At 41.7% G+C, this 19,401-nt stretch overlaps 1 protein-coding gene across 8 annotated transcripts in view; it reads right to left on the minus strand.

Moving 5' to 3' along the window:
- Positions 1-19,401, minus strand: part of GULP1 (GULP PTB domain containing engulfment adaptor 1) — a 189,514-nt gene that overhangs the window by 12,303 nt on the left and 157,810 nt on the right. For 5 of the 8 annotated variants that reach the window (XM_083571552.1, XM_083571548.1, XM_083571550.1 and 2 more), the window contains 4 exons: positions 19,187-19,324; positions 17,003-17,119; positions 14,782-14,874; positions 4,113-4,340 (listed from right to left, as the gene is read on the minus strand). In XM_083571552.1, the coding sequence (XP_083427678.1) occupies positions 4,113-4,340; positions 14,782-14,874; positions 17,003-17,119; positions 19,187-19,324 (576 nt within the window). The remainder of the gene's footprint in view (positions 1-4,112; positions 4,341-14,781; positions 14,875-17,002; positions 17,120-19,186; positions 19,325-19,401) is intronic. The other 3 variants (XM_083571555.1, XM_083571553.1, XM_083571554.1) reach the window with 1 other exon arrangement.

Raw genomic sequence — 19,401 nt, forward strand, 5'->3', positions numbered from 1 at the left:
GAACATACAGAACTAGCGCCTGAAATTAAGAGATAACGTATCAGTTTTGTTTTATTACCTCTTGTGTCATAATAGGATTAATATTCTGCAAACCTGACATAGCAGTTGCTCTAAACACTGAGAAACCATTATGTAATAAAGCAGTAATTTGGATGAAAACACATTAAGGATCATGAATATACTGAAACTAACTTTTTTAAAAAAAAAAAAATATGTTCAGCTTGGTACTATAGAAACCTCATCACTAAAAAAGCCCAGAAATTCTGGTCAGCTTCAGGAAAGTATAATTTGCTGAAAATATACTTTTCTGTCGGATTAAGATTAATAGCCACAGTCATTTCACCATTGCTATCCAAGTAAAAATGCTTTCCTAAGAGGAAAATATGCAGCAATAACATACAGAAAGCAGAGAGATATGCATAAGATAATCTAAGTAAGCTTTCCCATTACAGGGAGCTAACAAGCAACTTTGTTTTATTGACAATGCAGAAAAAATATCCCTAACAGAAAATCCCAACTATGTCTCAAATGTTATGCATAACAATCTGGTTTGGTTATACTGATATTATAATGGAACAAGGCTAACTGGACGTACAATGACCATTATCTTCATATTGTAATGGAATAGATTGATGTCAGTGCCATGTTTCTAGAGGTGATGTCTTTCTTCCCTCTTGCCATGCTAGGCTTCTTGATATGTTGTGTTTTAGCGGGTGGTTAGATACACTCAGCATCTCTCTCTTTTTTTGTTCCTGCATATTAACAGTGTTCATACATCACATAGTTCTGGGTTGTATCTAATGGTGCCCTTCCATAAATGGAAGGAGTCCTTCAATTTATGGAAATAGCCTTGATGTAGTGGAGCCTCCAGACTTCTCCTTGTACAATGCGTTCCCTCCAGTCATCTCCTCATGCCCCCACCCTGCCCATGAGTTTGGGTGGTTGTGCTGTTCAGAGCACCCCCGGAACTGCACAAAGGGGTGGGGGAGAAGGAGAAGGGAAATGGTTCTGTCTGGCAAGCCAAAATGCTTGTGCTGATGCAACAATCAGAAGAACGTTACGTTGAATTTCTCCCAGAGAACCTTAACGCTTCTTACCACAAATATGCTTATAACAATAAAAAAAATTGAACATGCCTTTTGTGTTCACACACAAGCATCACACACGCTCCTTCCGCGATAGCCAGCCACTGGCCTCTTGTACTATCTGTCCAGAGTTACAAAATGATGGAAAGTTTTGTTCCTGGGTCACAGGCAGAGAGAGAGGAACTTGCATTTTCTATAAAGGTTGGTTTCAATAGGAAGGATAAGCCTGGCATCTTAGAGGTAAGTTTGGAGGAAGGTTCAGAGTATTCCTGGTTCTAGTTCACCTATGTTCATAAGGTGCTCTGTCCCTCCAGATGTTTTGGGACTACAACTCCCATCATCCCTAGCTAACAGGAACAGTGGTCAGGGATGATGGGAGCTGTAGTCCCCAAACATCTGGAGGGCCGAGTTTGCCTATGCCTGGTCTATGCATCCCCAGACTCTTCAGCATCTTCTAATAGAAGTTTATAGTGTTACGGTATTCTACTGGAAATAAATCACCCATGACAAATGACTACACACATTCCCTCAATTTTTTCAAATCGCCAGCAGCTAGTCTGCAGAGCATGGTGAAGTCACTTAGTCTTCCAACTTTGCTTGCTGACTTCAGCTGGATGGCTGCTAAATTGCAGCTGGCAAGAGGACTCTCTAGACTTTGAGGCAAGCTAGGTTCTTCTGCAAGCTGAGCATTCTCTGCTGTTATGTTCCACAATGTACTTTACCCTGTCTTTAAGAAGGGACGGCTCCTATGCAGCAAAGCTAGTCCTCCTATTGGTTTTGAATTTGGAACTGAATGACTATCATTATAAAGGTTAGAATGCACTACTCAGAACTGTCTTAATAATCCCTAGAATAGTCACAACAAAATAATCTCTAAAAGCTCGTGCACTCTTGAAATTAGAAGTATCTTCTAAAGGTGGAAGCTGTGGTCCAACAACATCTAACACCTGTTAGCCACCCATTTTAAACAAACTGGAGAAACATGAATATAAGTGGCAGACAAACTGATTCTGCCTTTATGCATCATGGATAATAAGTATCACTTCTTAATCACCTAAAAACAAGGCACTATACCTTGCAGGACTTTACAGGTAAACGCCATGTTCTGCACATGTAGGAGTCTTTCCATGTAACAGATTTGCCAAATTTTGACCCAAATAATGCAACCTGCCCAATTTGTTTGTACATAGTTACTATGTACTTTGTTTCCTTCTCTGAATTCTCTGAAAAAAAGCCAAGTCTCGTCCAAATGCATTCCTCTGTCTCTGCAACTAATATATTAGCTGCTTATTAACTCAGAACTGTTGTGATAAACACACTTAACTTTTGCTGAAAGTGAAATATGTTGATGGATAGCATTTGGATACTGTAGAAGCCATGGGCTCTTAATTTATAATAAAACCCTGCTAGTCCACCCATCATAGAAGTTTAGCCATCAAATGTTGGCCTTTGGTTGTGTGAAGAACAGATTCCATCAGGAGTTATGACAGGATTATGACATCACAAGCCTTATGTGGAATCAGTATGAATTATTTTTACTTGGCTAATTCATTTTTGGATTTCACACACACAAAAATCCAAACCCAGACATTCCAAACAATTTTTTAAAAGCTGAAGCCCATCACAAAAAATAAGTTCTTTTTTATTCCCCACCTTCATCTGACAAATTTGCAGTAAATTATGGGCAACATGCATAATAATCTCCTATTGAAAATCAATAAGTCTTGAATGTTTTTGACTCTGGGCTGCTCTGAATGGCCAGGATCTAAAGAAACTAGCTGTCAAGGAACCAACAGTGCATCCCTAATGGTTTCTTCTGCACCAGGAGTCTCCTTCGCAACAAGACAAAAGGTTAGCTGAACGTGACTAGCTTGCCCCATTGATTCAAATGAAGCCATGTTCAACTAGTTTAGTCTGGACCTGAACAAAAGTGTTTTTGGACCTGAAAAAGAAAAAAATCCTAAAATATATTGCTAAACACACACAAGTCCTTGAGCAAGGCTAAAAAAAACTATTGAGATTCTGGCCATTGCAACTGATTTCATCCTTAAATGAATGCGGAAGTTATAAATAGGTCTCTTACTACTAAATGCAGAAAGTATAAATATATGCTTTAAGGAATAAATTGTTACAACAGAAAATCTACACAATGGAGTTACAGATCTTTGAAGAGTGAGAGAATCAATCAGTAACATCTGAATCTCTTAAATTAGTTTTTTCCCATTCACTTATTGCAATTAAATAGTATTTCCTTTTGTTTCTCTCAGGAACACCAATCATAATAAGAGAATTGATCTTTGTTTCGAAATAAATGCATACTTGCACTATCTGAATGATCATGAGAAGCATTTTTATTGGGTAAACCCATGCAAAAAGCCATGTTTGCCAACGACAGCCAACTGCTAATTGCAAACAGAAAGAGAAGGTTGTATCAGCCCATTCTTACAACCAGGAAGCATGTTACAGCTCATCTCTGGGATAAATAATGGGCATTCTTCATTTTGCACAGAGTTTAAACGCACTTCAAAAAAATCAAGTGCCTACCACATCTCCTACTGACTTCCCACATTTTATTTAAAATTTTATGCTGTCCAATCACAATTCTTCAGAGATTGTAAGCTTTGCATTGTGAACCTGTAGACAGGGTTCATCTTTCATTTTCTCTATTGGTAATTAATAGTTCCCCCTTTTTTATGATACAAGGCTGGAATTCTAAACAAAGCCAGTAACCTTGACGCTTATTTTTACATCAGTGCATTTGGGATTGAGGTATAAGAATTCCATTTGCTTGCTTTCTCAATTTAACCAGACAGCCCAAACAATATAGCGCAAGCTTATCCTTAAGTGTTTTTAAAGGAGAGTCAATTTCGGTATGCTGAACATTTCTGCACTGCTCAGAAGTAGACGAAATGCTTCTGGCCTGTCCTTTAACCACTGTACAAAATGTAGCACTTTGATACAATTCATACACAACAAAGATAGGAAGGTTGAAATATTTTTTTGACTGTTTGTGCCCAGCTGGATTACACGAGGTCTTGGGATGCTGTGTTCATGGACTGGCTTTGGAAGACCACTTTTGGTAGGTGGTGGTGTTAATATTCCAGATGAGTGTCTGGAGTCAGGAGAGTTCATAGGAGTTAGTGTAATGGAAGAGATATCTAAACAAGGAGCAGAATCCTCATTGCTACACCAGAAAAAGGTGGTGGGTCTTTGAAACATGTCATGTTCATAATCAGACTCTATGTGCAGCAGCAGCTGTAAAGGAATCACAGAAAGAGAAATATATATTCTAAGGAGTGGAAGTGGTAAGAGAAGGGAAAGAAAAAAGAGCACAAAAATTTGCTTGTAAACCAATATTCCACAATATTAGGAACAAACAGTGAACTTTTTTCCCTTACATCGCAGCAACAATGAATAATCCAGTACTGGCAGAAGCAAATTTAACATCTCCATTAAAAATTACTGCAAATATCACAATTTTAAAATCATGCCTTCTATGTCCTGAAAAATATCCCCATGCACCAAATATGCTTGAAAATCTCCATGTCTGCAATTGTTTTGGCATATAGTAGGCACACATGTTTGCGTGGTTAAAGCACAGCCCAGTATTTTGGGTACTGAGTATAGCTTCACAAACCATTTCTCTCTCACCAAGCACTCATACAACACAAACTTCCTACAAGCTTCACATTGAGTAGGTTATCTTGGCCCCACACAGGCTTTTGTGTGGGGTTGTTTTCCAAGAACACAAAACTCCAGTGAGCAAAGTGTTGCTTATGAGCTACTGAGTGGTACTTGCATTAACAAGGACCTTAACAGCTTAGGACCTAAATTAAAAGGGCAGTTTCTCCCTTAACGATCTGCCGCGTATGATCTCTTGATTATTTCACAATATTCTGAAATAAAGTTTGTGGTGACACAGGAACGGGCATTCTCAGTACACGTAGCCTGACTCTGGAATGCCCTCCCTCCAAAATTTGATTGTTATCAACTATTTCAAGCTTTCGATACCAATCAAAGACTTGGTCTCTGTACTTGGTGCTATCTACGGTGTTATGGATTCTAACAAGTAATGTTGTACGATATTGTAAATGAAGCATCCGTTTACAAATACTAGCACTATACAATAAACTGAAAGTGCCACATGGTTGAACATACTTAAACCTGGTTACATGGCTAATTAAACAATATATAGCCTTTTAACCTGGGGGGACGGGACGTTTATCTAGTTTCTTCTTATGTATTTTTGTGTTTTTATATTGCAAACCAACCTGTGAGTAATCCTCAGATGAAGGGTGGTATAGAATTATTATCAATAAAAATGTCTACTCTGCTGGTACTATATATATATATATATATATATATATATATATAGATTCTTGATGTGCTATTGCTGGCTATGCATTTTACTGGCAAATGGGATCCTCTTCAACGACGGTCCTGCTTGCACACGGGACCTTGGGACACCACCACCTGGCTAGGGGTTGGGCATTGCCCGGACCTTGCTGGGATGGCCCCATGATCACGCCAGGCTTATTAGCCAATCAGGTTTGAGTGGAGTGATTGTGGGACCTATTTAAGGGGCAGCGTGATGTGGTTGAGGCACTTGTTTCACGCTGCCGAACACCCCCACCCATAGCTGTCAGCCTTCCCTTTTTTTGCGGGAAATTCCCTTATTCCAACGCTGCTTCCTGCCGTTATCCCAGATTGTTAGATATCCCGTAGACTGTCCCCAGGACAGGTGAGGCTGCTGATCCCTTATTTTCGAGGCTGCCGTTCCCTTATTTTCAAATCTGAAAGTTGACAGCTACGCCCTTTCTTTGGTTTGAGTGCTTTGGCCTTGCTTTGGACTTTGGTTGGTCACCTATCTTGTGTCAGGTTAGGAATTTTTCCATTTGGCAGATTGGCACTGGCCACTGGGTTTTCACCTGCCTCTCAACAATCATCACAACTTTGTAAGGTTCACTGGTTAGGCATGGCTCAATGATGTGTGTGGGAGGGGCGGGGCGGCGGGGCCATCACCTGCCCCTCCATAAAAAGGGTATTCTGTTAAAGGAATCTGGGGGTCTTGGATCATGTCCGAAGTCCACTTGAGCGGCTAAGGCCATGCCAGGACCACGGGAACCCCGGGGTGAGCTTCAGTTCGTCTTCATCAACGTAGTAATGATAATATAATAATAATTTATTATTTATACCCTGCTCATCTGGCTGGGTTTCCCCAGCCACTCTGGGTGGCTTCCAACAGAATATTAAAATACAATAGTCTATTAAACATTAAAAGCTTCCCTACACAGGGCTGCCTTCAGATGTCTTCAAAAGTCTGGTAGTTGTTTTTCTCTTTGACATCTAGTGGGACGGTGTTCCACAGGGCGGGTGCCACTACCAAGAAGGCCCTCTGCCTGATTCCCTGTAACTTGGCTTATCGCAGCTAGGGAACCGTCAGAAGGCCCTCAGCACTGGACCTCAGTGTCCAGGCAGAACGATGGGGGTGGAGACGCTTCTTCAGGTATACTGGGCCGAGGCCGTTTAGGGCTTTAAAGGTCAGCACCAACATTTTGAATTGTGCTCGGAAACGTATTGGGAGCCAGTGTAGGTCTTTCAAGACCGGTGTTATGTGGTCTCAGTGGCCACTCCCAGTCACCAGTCTAGCTGCTGCATTCTGGATTAGTTGTAGTTTCTGGGTCACCTTCAAAGGTAGCCTCACATAAAGTGCATTGCAGTAGTCCAAGCAAGAGATAACTAGAGCATGCACCACTCTGGTGAGACAGTCTGCGGGCAGATAAGGTCTCGGCCTGCGTACCAGATGGAGCTGATAAACAGCTGCCCTGGACACAGAATTGACCTGCACTTCCATGGACAGCTGTGAATCCAGAATGACTCCCAGGCTGCACACCTGGTCCTTCAGGGGCACAATTACCCCATTCAGGACCAGGGAGTCCTCCACACCTGCCTGCCTCCTGTCCCCCCAAAACAGTACTTCTATCTTGTCAGGATTCAACCTCAATCTGTTAGCCACCATCGTAGCTCCATCGTTTGGTGTTTACCCTTCCATACTTCCTGCTGGGTGGGCAGGAGTCAGTTATCGTTTGCCAATGCCTAAGCCAATACCGCTCACACTGTGTAATCAATAAAGTTGTGGCCTAAATTTTGCCCATCAACCTTTAAACTAAAACACGTGAATTTATTTATATGGGGGGTGCCCTGGGGCCCTCAAGGCGCAATTAATTGCAGCCTGCTCTGGGATCACCTTATATAGAAATATTTTAAATGAGCTCTTATTGCTTAAGCTCTTAAAAGGTAAAGGTACCCCTGCCCGTACGGGCCAGTCGTGATTGACTCTGGGGTTGTGCACCCATCTCGCTTAAGAGGCCGGGGGCCAGCACTGTCCGAAGACACTTCCGGGTCACATGGCCAGCGTGACGAAGCTGCTCTGGCGAGCCAGCACCAGCGCAGCACACGGAAACGCCGTTTACCTTCCCGCTATAAGCGGTACCTATTTATCTACTTGCACTTAAGGGTGCTTTCGAACTGCTAGGTGGGCAGGAGCTGGGACCGAACAATGGGAGCTCACCCCGCCGCGGGGATTCGAACCGCCGACCATACGATCGGCAAGTCCTAGGCGCTGATGTTTTACCCACAGCGCCACCCGCATCCCTTAAGCTCTTATTGTGATATAAAAAAGTGAACTTATCATATGGAAGCAATAAATCATACTGCCTTAAACTACTTAGGCTTGAATGCTAGAAAGTGCCTCTGATTTAATGCCAAAGCAAATCCTACAAATGAACAGCACACACAGAGAACACAAATCCTACTTATGAATCCGAACTGCTGATGGTAGGAAACAGGCAAGAATCCCACTGAATTCAAGCACAATGCACCATTGTGAACACTCAGCAATTCTTGACATCTCTGCCCATGACTAACACTTTCACTGGTAGGGAGACTGAGCAAAACACGCAGCTAGGAATGTAACCAGCAATGAAAACCACATTATAATAATCATGGTACAACTCCTACATAATTATTCAGGAAATGGTAAAAACAGCATTAATCTATATTACATACAAATCTGTCTTTAATGGATATGTTACAGTAAGTAGGTTAGGTTTTAATAAAAATGACAGTTTGGGAAATAATTCTAAATTAAAAACATTTGCACTTAGTTTGTGGAAAATCAAGGAAAGGGCATTAATAAAAATGAAAACCCTCACTTAACGTCCTGAGTTCATGAGACCAAAATCCTCAATTTTTCGGCGTTTTGTTTTTTGGTCCAAATAAATATATTGCCCAACTGCAGATTTCTTCTTGTGAACCAACATGGATCCTTCTCAACTTTAGTTGAGAGGCATTTCAACTTTCCCCCTTCCGCTCTCACGGCTTGAAATGTTCATCTATACAAAGCTGGCTAAGATACATAGTTCGGAGAAGAAACAAACCGTTGCCATGGCAAGGTCAAACTCTAATTGACTGCTTTGATCAGTGGAATTGGCACTACTACAGGTGCCATATAATACTCAGCATTTTGGTAATTTAGAAGAAGAAGAGGAAGAAGAAGAGTTTGGATTTGATATCCCGCTTTATCACTACCCTAAGGAGTCTCAAAGTGGCTCACATTCTCCTTTCCCTTCCTCCCCCACAACAAACACTCTGTGAGGTGAGTGGGGGTGAGAGACTTCAGAGAAGTGTGACTAGCCCAAGGTCACCCAGCAGCTGCATGTGGAGGAGCGGGGAGGCAAACCCGGTTCACCAGATTACGAGTCTACCGCTCTTAACCACTACACCACACTGACAGTGCCTGGGAAACCCTGCCAGATAGGTGGGGTATAAACAGTAAATTTCTTGTTGTTGCTGTTACACTTTGCCAATACCTTTACTGTATTCTTTTCAGCACCTGCTAAAAATCTTCATACCCAGATGTTTAAGGAAGTTGAGGTAATTTCAACCTGCTTTAGTATTTTAACTTTTGCATGTTTTAAGGTAGCGTTGTATTTTTTTCCCTTCATTTCACTGTTCTATCTTTTGTAAACCGCTTCGAGACCTTTTTTTAAACAATCAAGCAGTGTTAATAACACAGTCTTCTTCAGTAAAAGAAGAATAGCTTTACTGAGTTATAACTTGTTTGCAAGTAAACAGCATAGTGAACAGAAGATTTAAACTAGCTTCAGAGCATACACAGAGTACAGGCTTCACTGAGCACAGGCTTCATGCCTAAGTCAGGCTCCACACACACACTGACTCCAACCCACTCAGGCCCCACTAAGTCTTCCTGCAAGCTGATACAAACATTTATACAGAGAATGAGTTATAGTGATTCCGCATGCTGAGTGATTCTGCAGCTTTCCAGCATTTCACAACATTTCTAGACTCCTTTACTGCTTCTGCTCTCAAATACCTTTGTCACATGACAAATATAATAAGGTAAAGGTAAAGGACCCCTGACAGTTAAGTCCAGTCTCAAATGACTCTGGGATTGTGGCGCTCATCTCGCTTTATTGGCTGAGGGAGCTGGCATTTGTCCGCAGATAGTTTTTCTCGGTCATGTGGTCAGCATGACTAAGCCGCTTCTAGCGAAACCAGAGCAGTGCATGGAAACACCGTTTGCCTTCCCGCCGCAGTGGGACCTATTTATCTACTTGCACTGGCGTGCTTTTGAACTGCTAGGTTGGCAGGAGCTGGGACTGAGCAACGGGAGCTCACCCCGTCGCGGGGATTCGAACCGCTGACCTTCCAATCGGCAAGCCCTAGGCTCAGTGGTTTAGACCACAGCGCCACTCGCGTCCCTTGACAAATGCAATACAATTTTACAAATTAAGGATTTAAACTTGGTCTGTCTTTCTGCTAAGGAAGCAAACGTAAAACTATGGAAAAGAATGAACAAGGCAACATGTTCATTCTCAAGAGTGAGCTTTGATTCTTGCTCAGCTGATCAGCAACGATGAAATCCAGCTGCTTTAGTAGTGTGATCTAGTTGACTGCTGGGAACAGGATCACAGAGCCAGTGCAGGATTAAACACTGTGTTTTCTCGCATCAGCTGATGTCACTAGAGATGCCACCTGATGGGCGGGCGGACCTGGTTTGGGGGAAATGGCTTGGAGACTTCCCCCTGCCACTTCCCTGTGAGCAAACATCAATGAACTTTTCAAAGTGGACTGAATCTCAAATCATGTGTTTTGCTACCAGCAAGCTTGGCTCCTCTTCTCAGTTCATTTGAGGACAAGAACATTATCCCAACTTTCCTCATGCTTTGTAGAATATTACAGGGAGGATGCTTCCCAACAAACTTTCATCCGGAGTGGAAATATTGCAATAGTGAGAAGTTCCAACACCTTTATTTGGGGGTTAGTGGGGAGTGGGAAAAAAGGGGGATGCGGGTGGTGCTGTGGGTTAAACCACAGAGCCTAGGACTTGCCAATCAGAAGGTCGGCGGTTCAAATTCCCGCAACGGGGTGAGCTCCCGTTGCTCGGTCCCAGCTCCTGCCAACCTAGCAGTTTGAAAGCACGTCAAAGTGCAAGTAGATAAATAGGTACCGCTCCGGCGGGAAGCCTATTTACGTGTGCTGCTCTGGTGTGCTGCTTCCATTTCTGTGTGCTGCTCTGGTTTGCCAGAAGCGGCTTAGTCATGCTGGCCACATGACCTGGAAGCTGTACGCTGGCTCCCTCGGCCAGTAAAGTGAGATGAGCGCCGCAACCCCGGAGTCGGTCACGACTGGACCTAATGATCAGGGGTCAGGGGAGGAAAATAAAGCAAAACTCCCTGAAAATGGTGGAATTAGTTGAACCAGGAATGAGCGAAAGGCCTACCAATTACATCATGGCACTGTAGCTCTGTCTCAATAAAAGAACGAGGAATCAGAAATCCCTATGAGAACATCTTGGGACAAATCACTGCCTGCAATCTGCCCGACACTAGTTTAGGTATTTGCTGGTAGATACATTTATGATAAATGGATGAGTTGGGAGTTTTTAACTAAATATGCAAATTATGTTTATCAAATTGCAAGAGAAGCATTGAGGATCTGCATGTGGGGAGGAATATGCAGTAAGGACAGGGGGGGTAGGTTTTAGCATAACACCTGAATTGTAAGCCCTTTGGAGTCTTTGTGTTACATAAATAACCTTCCCATTACTGCTTTGTTTTCCATATTTAGCATCGTGATTAATAATACATACTTTATTATGCTCTTTAAAAATTCATTGTAAATATCCTCACTAAAAGCAATGTCAGGGCTCTAACGTATGATTAATATACATTTTTTAAATCCATATATTAAATATTCACCAAACAGAAAAGTTGAAAGTAGCTCATTTATTTTTAACGCAAAATTCGAACCACACTGAACTTTTTTTGCATTATGACTTGATGAGTAATTTTACATTTGCTGAAGCCTATAGCCAAACGTGGGTTTTTTCCCCCCTACAGCCTTAAGAGGATGACAAATATCAGAGGCGGCATTCCTAATGAGCAGTGGGAAATGAAATACCTTGAGCAGAATGCTAACAATTAATTTTCGACATTTGTGCTGGACGGGCCATTCTCACAAAGTTGCAGGCAAATAATTTCTGTGAAGGTTTCCGGTTTGCTCGCTTTCTCAAAGTGTTTTCCATTAGGAACAGAATGATAAACAATATATATAGTGTGTTACATCTTTAATATTTGTTTTCACTGGGATTTTAATGAATGCAAGAAACAGAGGGTCTGTCACCATGGCTAAATAGGCGAGTGGCTATATTAAATCCAGTCTTCTATAACTGGACGGCGGTGTGTGTGTGTGTGTGTGTGTGTGTGTGTTGGACTTGAAGACCCTCATAGGTTCTGGTCCAACCCTACAATTTTATAGGGACCCCCCTTGGTGGATAAGTCCAGTCAAAGGCGACTATGGGGTTGCAGTGCCCATCTCGCTTTCAGGCTGAGGGAGCTGGCGTTTGTCCACAGACAGCTTTCCCGGTCATGTGGCCAGCATGACTAAACCACTTCTGGTGCAACGGAACACTGTGATGGAAACCAGAGCGCATGGAAACGCTGTTTACCTTCCCGCTGCAGTGCTACCTATTTATCTACTTGCACTGGCATGCTTTCAAGCTGCTAGGTTGGCAGGAGCTGGGACAGAGCAACAGCAGCTCACTCCATCACGGGAATTCGAATTTCTGACCTTCTGAATAGCAAGCCCAAGAGGCTCAGTGGTTTAGACCACAGCGCCACGCACATCCCTCTCCTACAATTTAATGATTCTATGAATATTACCCCATTACCATTTTCTTAACATTTACTGTAAACTGGTGACATCTATTGTACTGGATGGTCCTATGATTAGGTTAAAAATTTAGCTCTTATATTTTGAGAATATCCACAATGTATGTCTTTAAATGCACTCTCCTCGCTCTTGCCACGCTTTGTTAGCCTACGGATCTTTTCTTAAATCCATGTCACACCTCATTATGCCCTCCACACTCAATACTTAAAAAGCATAAATCTTGTTACATAAAAACAATGTCTCTTTGTTGAAACAGAACATTTCTCTCAGTTGCTTTTTACGTTAAATGTTCCTGAAATACAAGAATCCTATGTGGAACCTGCCTATCTTATTTTCCCCAAACCTTCTGGCTTCAAGCACCCAGAAAGCCAGTGGCAGCCTATGAAGACTTCTGGGTACAGAATTCCTTAGCATGTGGCCAATAAAAAATTATTGGAAGGAAGTTGCCTGGAGAGGTTTTTCATTAGGAAGTGGGACAGACATAAAAAATAATAATCAATAAATAGGTGTGTTTGCACACCCTGAAACACATTTATATGTTTAGTAATTCTCACACCACACACAGAAAGCTGACTGTAGAAATGGGTGGTTGAAGGAAGCAAAGAGATAATGGTAACTAATGGGTTTTTTTGTGTATTTATTTGGTTGTAAATTGCTTTGGGCTGCCCTGGGCAAAATAAAGTGACTGACGGAATGACTGACTAAATAAATAAATTAACTTTTTCTAATAAAAGTGTTTCTAAATGACTGTGCTAGAGACAATGAGAGACACGATTGTGACAACACATATACACTAATATCCTCTTTCTCCCTTTTGTTACTGTTATTCTGCCTTGATGAAAGACATACTTTATGAATCATCTCTTTATTGACACAACATTCTGTGTTATTAAAAGCTAGATTTGCCTACGGGTTAATAGATTGCATTATAAGGCATAATTTAATCATCACTAACAAGGTTGTTTAAATCTGTGAAAAGTAGACCATCATGAAATTTATGAACCCACGTCAATTATATTTATTTTTTCAAATCACTTTTTAGATTAGACGTCATGTAATCCATTCTTTAATAAAATATTTATTTCATTCATTTTTCATTTTTATTTTTTTAAAATAAAAATTGCTTTCCTTGCATGAGGAGTATGATTCCACAGATTAAATATATACAACCACTGTGGACTTAACTAGACACAACTGTATAGAGGACAGAAGCACAAGAGCAAACAACTTTTTGACAAATATTGACACACATAACTGAAAACAGCCACCCTGGTTTAAAATTATTGGATGAGCCTCCAATAAAATTAAAACAAAATCAAAACTAAGTAGAAATCAACAAAAGTTGCATTGCAAAATGAGGCCACATTTCATAAAAGGCGCATACTCTGGGATTCTCGACATAAGGTAATTGCATTTCTATGCCACTGACTGCCATTGTTGTAGCTTGCAGGCAATTTGTCCTTTAAATGCAGTTGAACACATTAGGTGATAGTAGCAACACCCAAAACCATACTGTCATTGGCTTAATTAAGACTGAGTTTTCTTGCTTCCAAAAAACCCACTACAGTTGTACCTTGGTTTTCGAACAGCTTAGTTCCCAAACGTTTTGCCTCCTGAACGTTGCAAACTTGGAAGTGACTGTTCCGGTTTGCAAACAATATTTTTTGGAAGCTGAACGGCCGGCGGGGCTTCCGATTGGCTGCAGGAGCTTCCTGCAGCCAATCCGAAGCTGCACTTTGGATTCTGAACATTTTGGAAGTCAAACAGACTTCTGGAACAGATTTCGTTTGACTTCCAAGGTACGGCTGCACAATCACACATGGAAACAAGAACCAAAATTATCAACTATAACAAACAGGGAAAGAGCCATATGATTTTTGAGGCAGCTTTACATGGAATCCAACTTCATACACACTTGCAGGAAGGATTAGGAAAAGGAAGTTAGTTAAGTGCATTGTACATAAAACAAACTGGTAAGTAAGTAACTGTATGTTTGTGACAAAACTTTGACAATGTTAGATACACCCAAATTTAGGGACTAGTTCTCTGGCAATGCTTAAGTTCTCAAAAAAGAGAGAGATGCTGATATACCAAATAATGATCTGGAAGCCCTTCGTCATACTTGGATGTTTTGGCACTTTGTAATTGTACCTGGTAATTAGGCAAACTAACTTTTCAGGGACCCTGTCACCTACTCTCAACGTTGAATCTTGGTATTGAAACTTAGAGTAAAGTTAGCCAGTTTAAGACATGACTGTTTTTTCCCTTTCATTAGCTCATCACAATCTTAGAGTTACTTCAACACTGAAATTGCCATTTATTTGTTAAGTCAATCAAAAAAGAGCCTTTGGGTTATTTATTTAGAAGCAAAGTAAGTATTAAAAGTGTTAAAGTTATTGCATTTCTACGAAGAAAAAATGGCTTTGCCCAGGGTACTTACTGGCGACGTTTGCACTTGCGTTATTCTTAACTGGTTCTCCAAATCTTGAACCTTGTTTTTTAGCTCAATGTTTTCTGTTTCTAGTTCATGAATCTAAATAAAACAAAAATGCAGTTATTAGAAAGGTGAGATTAATGAACTGCGTTGGATTTATTGACTCATTCTTCCTCACTTCCTGAATGAGCCCAGGAAAGCAAATAACCAAGGAACAAAATCTTTGCCATTATTAAGAAACGAGGTTTGTACAGAAGCAAGGTGTTGATACTTAGCCATTAAAAATTTCTACTCTAGGATGCATATCTCATATAGGAAGCAAATAGAATAATTGGGTCTTGCAATCAGGCGTGCTGGGTTCCACCCAACATTGTGGGTGCCCAGTGCACAGATGTGACATCATGCGCAGCACATGACGTCACACGTCACTGCCGTAATGGGAAGGCCCAATCGAGTGCCCCACCACAGGGTGTGTGTGATGGAGTACCCCACCGCAGTGTGTGAAGCATTGGGTCGCCCAGCCAAGCACCCTTAGTGAAAAATTTGTGAGTGCCCAGGCACCCAGGGCCCTTTGGAGATGGTGACTATGCTTGCAACAAACAAGAGATCAAGAGGTGCAAATTCTCCACTGCATGGTGCATAAGACATGACTTTTCATGGAATCAAAATGGAGCTTAGATACAGTAGTATTATCAGCAACAGCTTTCAATGCGCTCAAGATTTTTCTACAATATCTACACACAAGTGAGTTCTAGTTAGGAAAGGTCCATTCTAAAGTTAATTGAAAGCTTTCTTCTCTTCAAGTTGAGGTTCAACTCATTTTATTGCTTCCTCTTGATCCAGGATTATTATTGACAAATAGACTGATTTGTCCCAGTATCAGTTTCTCTACCCATGGGATTAGAGTAGCTGGGTCAAGTTGTTTTCTTTTATTTTCTCCTTCTTCTTTGCTTAATGCCAAAATACTTTAGAAAAAGAACATTAACCTGGAGCAATTTAGAAGAGGCTATTTATTGGGCCAATTTATGTGCTCCCTCTCCCCCAGACAGCATAAAACTAAGCAGTAAAGCAAGTTGAAAAGAGGAAGTGCTCTGGGCAAGGGACCCCAGAAAAGTTGTAATAATGTTTGGGGCAAATTTTCTGGAATCTTATCAAGTCATTACTACCGTAGCTCTCAAATAACATTCTGAGGCAATAAAGCAGTGGGCATCCATGTACACAGGACATCCTATGCTGAACAGAATATTAAACAATAATCAACTGTGGCCAAATAGGCATTCATCTGACCAGTCAACTTGGTGCTTGAACATGCCCTGACCACTGCAGAACCATTCACTTGGCTTTTAAGGAAGCTATTCAGAAAACTGAAGCTCATGCTGTATTTGTGTAGACCCATAGGCATACAGAATATGTAATATTTGAGTGCAATATTTAGGGCTGAGCATACTGGATTTGGCTGCATCTAGAGCCAAATCAGGCATATTTGGAGGAGCTTGGCTGTTGGATGAGTTGGGTTCTGATGACCACATATCACTGCACGTCGGGCTGGATGGCCCATAGCAATTCACGGTTGTCAGGGAGGAAGGTGAGGCAGTAACCAGGTGGGAAACCTCTGTGAGAAAGCCCATGAACACCAGGAGAAAGTAGGAGCCTGATGCCTGGCTCTCCTTCCTGCCTGGCGGAGGGTACTTTTCAATCCGCTTCTAAGATCATTGTTATTTTAAGAAACTAATTAAACATAAGCCTACCCCTAGCTACTTCGGGACTGGATTTAGGTTGGGGCAGATAGGCCCCAAATTAGCCAAGGGTGTTGTTGCCTGATTTGGGACCCCTGAATTCAGATCACAGGTTGAACAGGTGGGATGTGCAAAGCCCTAATAATATTTGCTTATAAGTTCAGATGAATCCACTAAAAACAATTTAAGGGTACTTTAGCTACCAACAATAGCTTCTCTGAATTGGATCAGGCTAAGTCATAATCAGAGTAGACCTAATGAAATTAATGGACAAGTTAGTAAAGATTAACTTAAATCTGTTGTTTTTAATGGTTCTACCCTGAGTAGGACTTAGTCGGACACAACCCCCTAATTTCATGTGTTGTCGTAATGAATTTTTCTATAATGTTGAATTCTCACTTTTGTCCTGCTATACGCCAGCAGTATATCTTTGAAAATCCAAACGATACATTACTTAAACCAAGAAAAGAAACCCAAATTCTGCTACTTACTCTTTTCTGTAACCCAGCAATCTGTTTTCTTGTTTCGACATCCTTTCCTCCAGATTCCAGAAATTTCCTGTAAGCCAGGTCAAATGCTTGACCAATAGTTAAAGTTATCTCTTCTGCCTTTATATGGAGCAAATATTACTGTTAGCTTGTAAACTCTAGCTGAGCAGAAACCAAACCCCTAAAGGAACATACTGGCCTAGTTCACATGTAATGCTAGGCCAAACCATGGCTTGGCTTCAATGAGAAAATGTGTGGGTTCCTGGAGAGAAGATCATGACTGAAGCACTCCAGTGTCACTGCTGCCATGTCACATAGATGTAGACCATGGTTGAACACTGCATTGCATGTGAACCCTGTGATACGTCAAGCTGTTTCAAATGTAATTGAAGAGTGCAGAAAAACCACATTTAGAGCTCTGTTGGCAAAATGCATTCAAAAGGACAAGACATTAAGGCTATTGTTCAAGACGTAGTACATGAAGGGTGGTCAGATGGAACAGAGCGTTGGCCACCACCAAGGAGCTGATTTTAAGCCAGTGCCAATAACAGTGTAACTAGCCTGTCTCTGGGATAATTACAGATGGCTAGACCTGGAGCAGCTCCAAATGGCTTAAGTCCTGGTATTCACAGAACATGATTTGTGTGTGCTTTTACACTGCATTTCCTGACCAGTGAACATGACTCAGAGTTGCAATGACTGCCAATGCTTTTATCCACCCCAGACCTGCACCACTGAGTCACAAGGCTGGGTTGCATCCGTGATATGCAAACTTATCTGTACATGGGTGATGTGACTATCCTACTTACACTGTCCTACTACTTATAATGAAAAAGCGCATCGGGATTTGGAAGCAGAGTAAGGATGAACACAAGATCTAAGAGAAGGAAAGTATCCAAAACATTACTTTAGCCATTGTGCAGCACTTAACACTGCACAGCTCTATAAACAGTCAGAGCCCTACAGCAAGATAAAAGACAGAGCCTTTCCTTCAGTCTCAGAACAGTGAAGGACATTTCTCCCAGGTTTTTTGGTACTGCTTTTCAGATAGTAAAGGTAAAGGGATGTCTGACCGTTAGGTCCAGTCGTGACCGACTCTGGGGTTGCGGCGCTCATCTCGCTTTACTGGCCGAGGGAGCCGGCGTACAGCTTCCAGGTCATGTGGCCAGTATGACTCCACTTCTGGCAAACCAGAGCAGCACACGGAAACGCTGTTTACCTTCCCACCAGAGCGGTACCTATTTATCTACTTGCACTTTGACGTGCTTTCAAACGGCTAGGTTGGCAGGAGCTGGGACCGAGCAATGGGAGCTCACTCCGTCGCGGGGATTCGAACCGCCGACCTTCTGATCGGAAAGTCCTAGGCTCTGTGGTTTAACCCACAGCGCCACCCGCGTCCCGTTTTTCAGATGCAGAGGTACAAAACAGAAATGCTGGCTGTCAAGGGCACATGTATTCCTCTTAATACTAAAATGCAAGGCCCAACGCTGGCCCACCACACACTGCTCTTCGGTATTTTAATGCAGCATGCAGCAGGATGCAACCTTGATGCTTAATTGCGCTTGGTGCCTATATTTTGGGTATCCATGTTGAAGTAGAAAATACTTTGGACTAAGAAATATTTGGACTAAGAAACAAGGAGGCTGTTTTTCTGGCTTTCCTTATATGGTCTATGATTGACATTGCATAAGAACATAAGAAAAGGCTGCTGGATCAGTCCAAGGAATGGTACATCTTGTGTAGCATCCTGCTCTCTCGGTGACCAACCAGACGCCTATGAAAAGCCAGCATGCAGAACCTGTGTGCAACAGAACTCTGCCATCCTGCAGTTTCTAGCAACCAGTGTTTATACTTTTTTCCTGGGGGGACATGGGGGGAACGCAGGGGTATGCATACCCCTAAACATTTTGTGAATCTAAGTTTGGCCTCACTGAGGGGCAGTATTTCAATATGAGTAGGAAAATGAGAGTACCACTAAACATTTTTTAAGGAAAAAAAGCACTGGTTGTAACAGTCTCAAAGGAGCACAGGAATAATACCTTCATGACAAATTTGGCTTCAAAGATAGAAGCTTTTGCAAGTTTTCTTCTCTTTTCTGCCTTTACAGCAAGAAAAGGGACAATAACTTTCAGCGTAACAAACAAAACTCAACCCCAAACCAGCTTTAAAAAAATACTTCATACTTACACACTTTTCACTGTCAAAGACATAGCACAAGTGTTTGTTTGACTCTGAATCTTTGCATATGAAAGTGAATATCCTTTTGTCAGTTTTGTCGTCAGCACAAAATGATATCCTGTGGAGCTGGCAGTTGTGCTGGACTTCCTGCAAAAAAATAAATAAAAAATGACGGTGCATTTGGGGGTCTGATGATCGTCTAGCGAGGCCCCACAAAAGTTACC

Source organism: Podarcis filfolensis, assembly GCF_964270895.1.
Source record: "Podarcis filfolensis genome assembly, chromosome: 1".
Lineage (NCBI taxonomy): Eukaryota > Metazoa > Chordata > Lepidosauria > Squamata > Lacertidae > Podarcis > Podarcis filfolensis.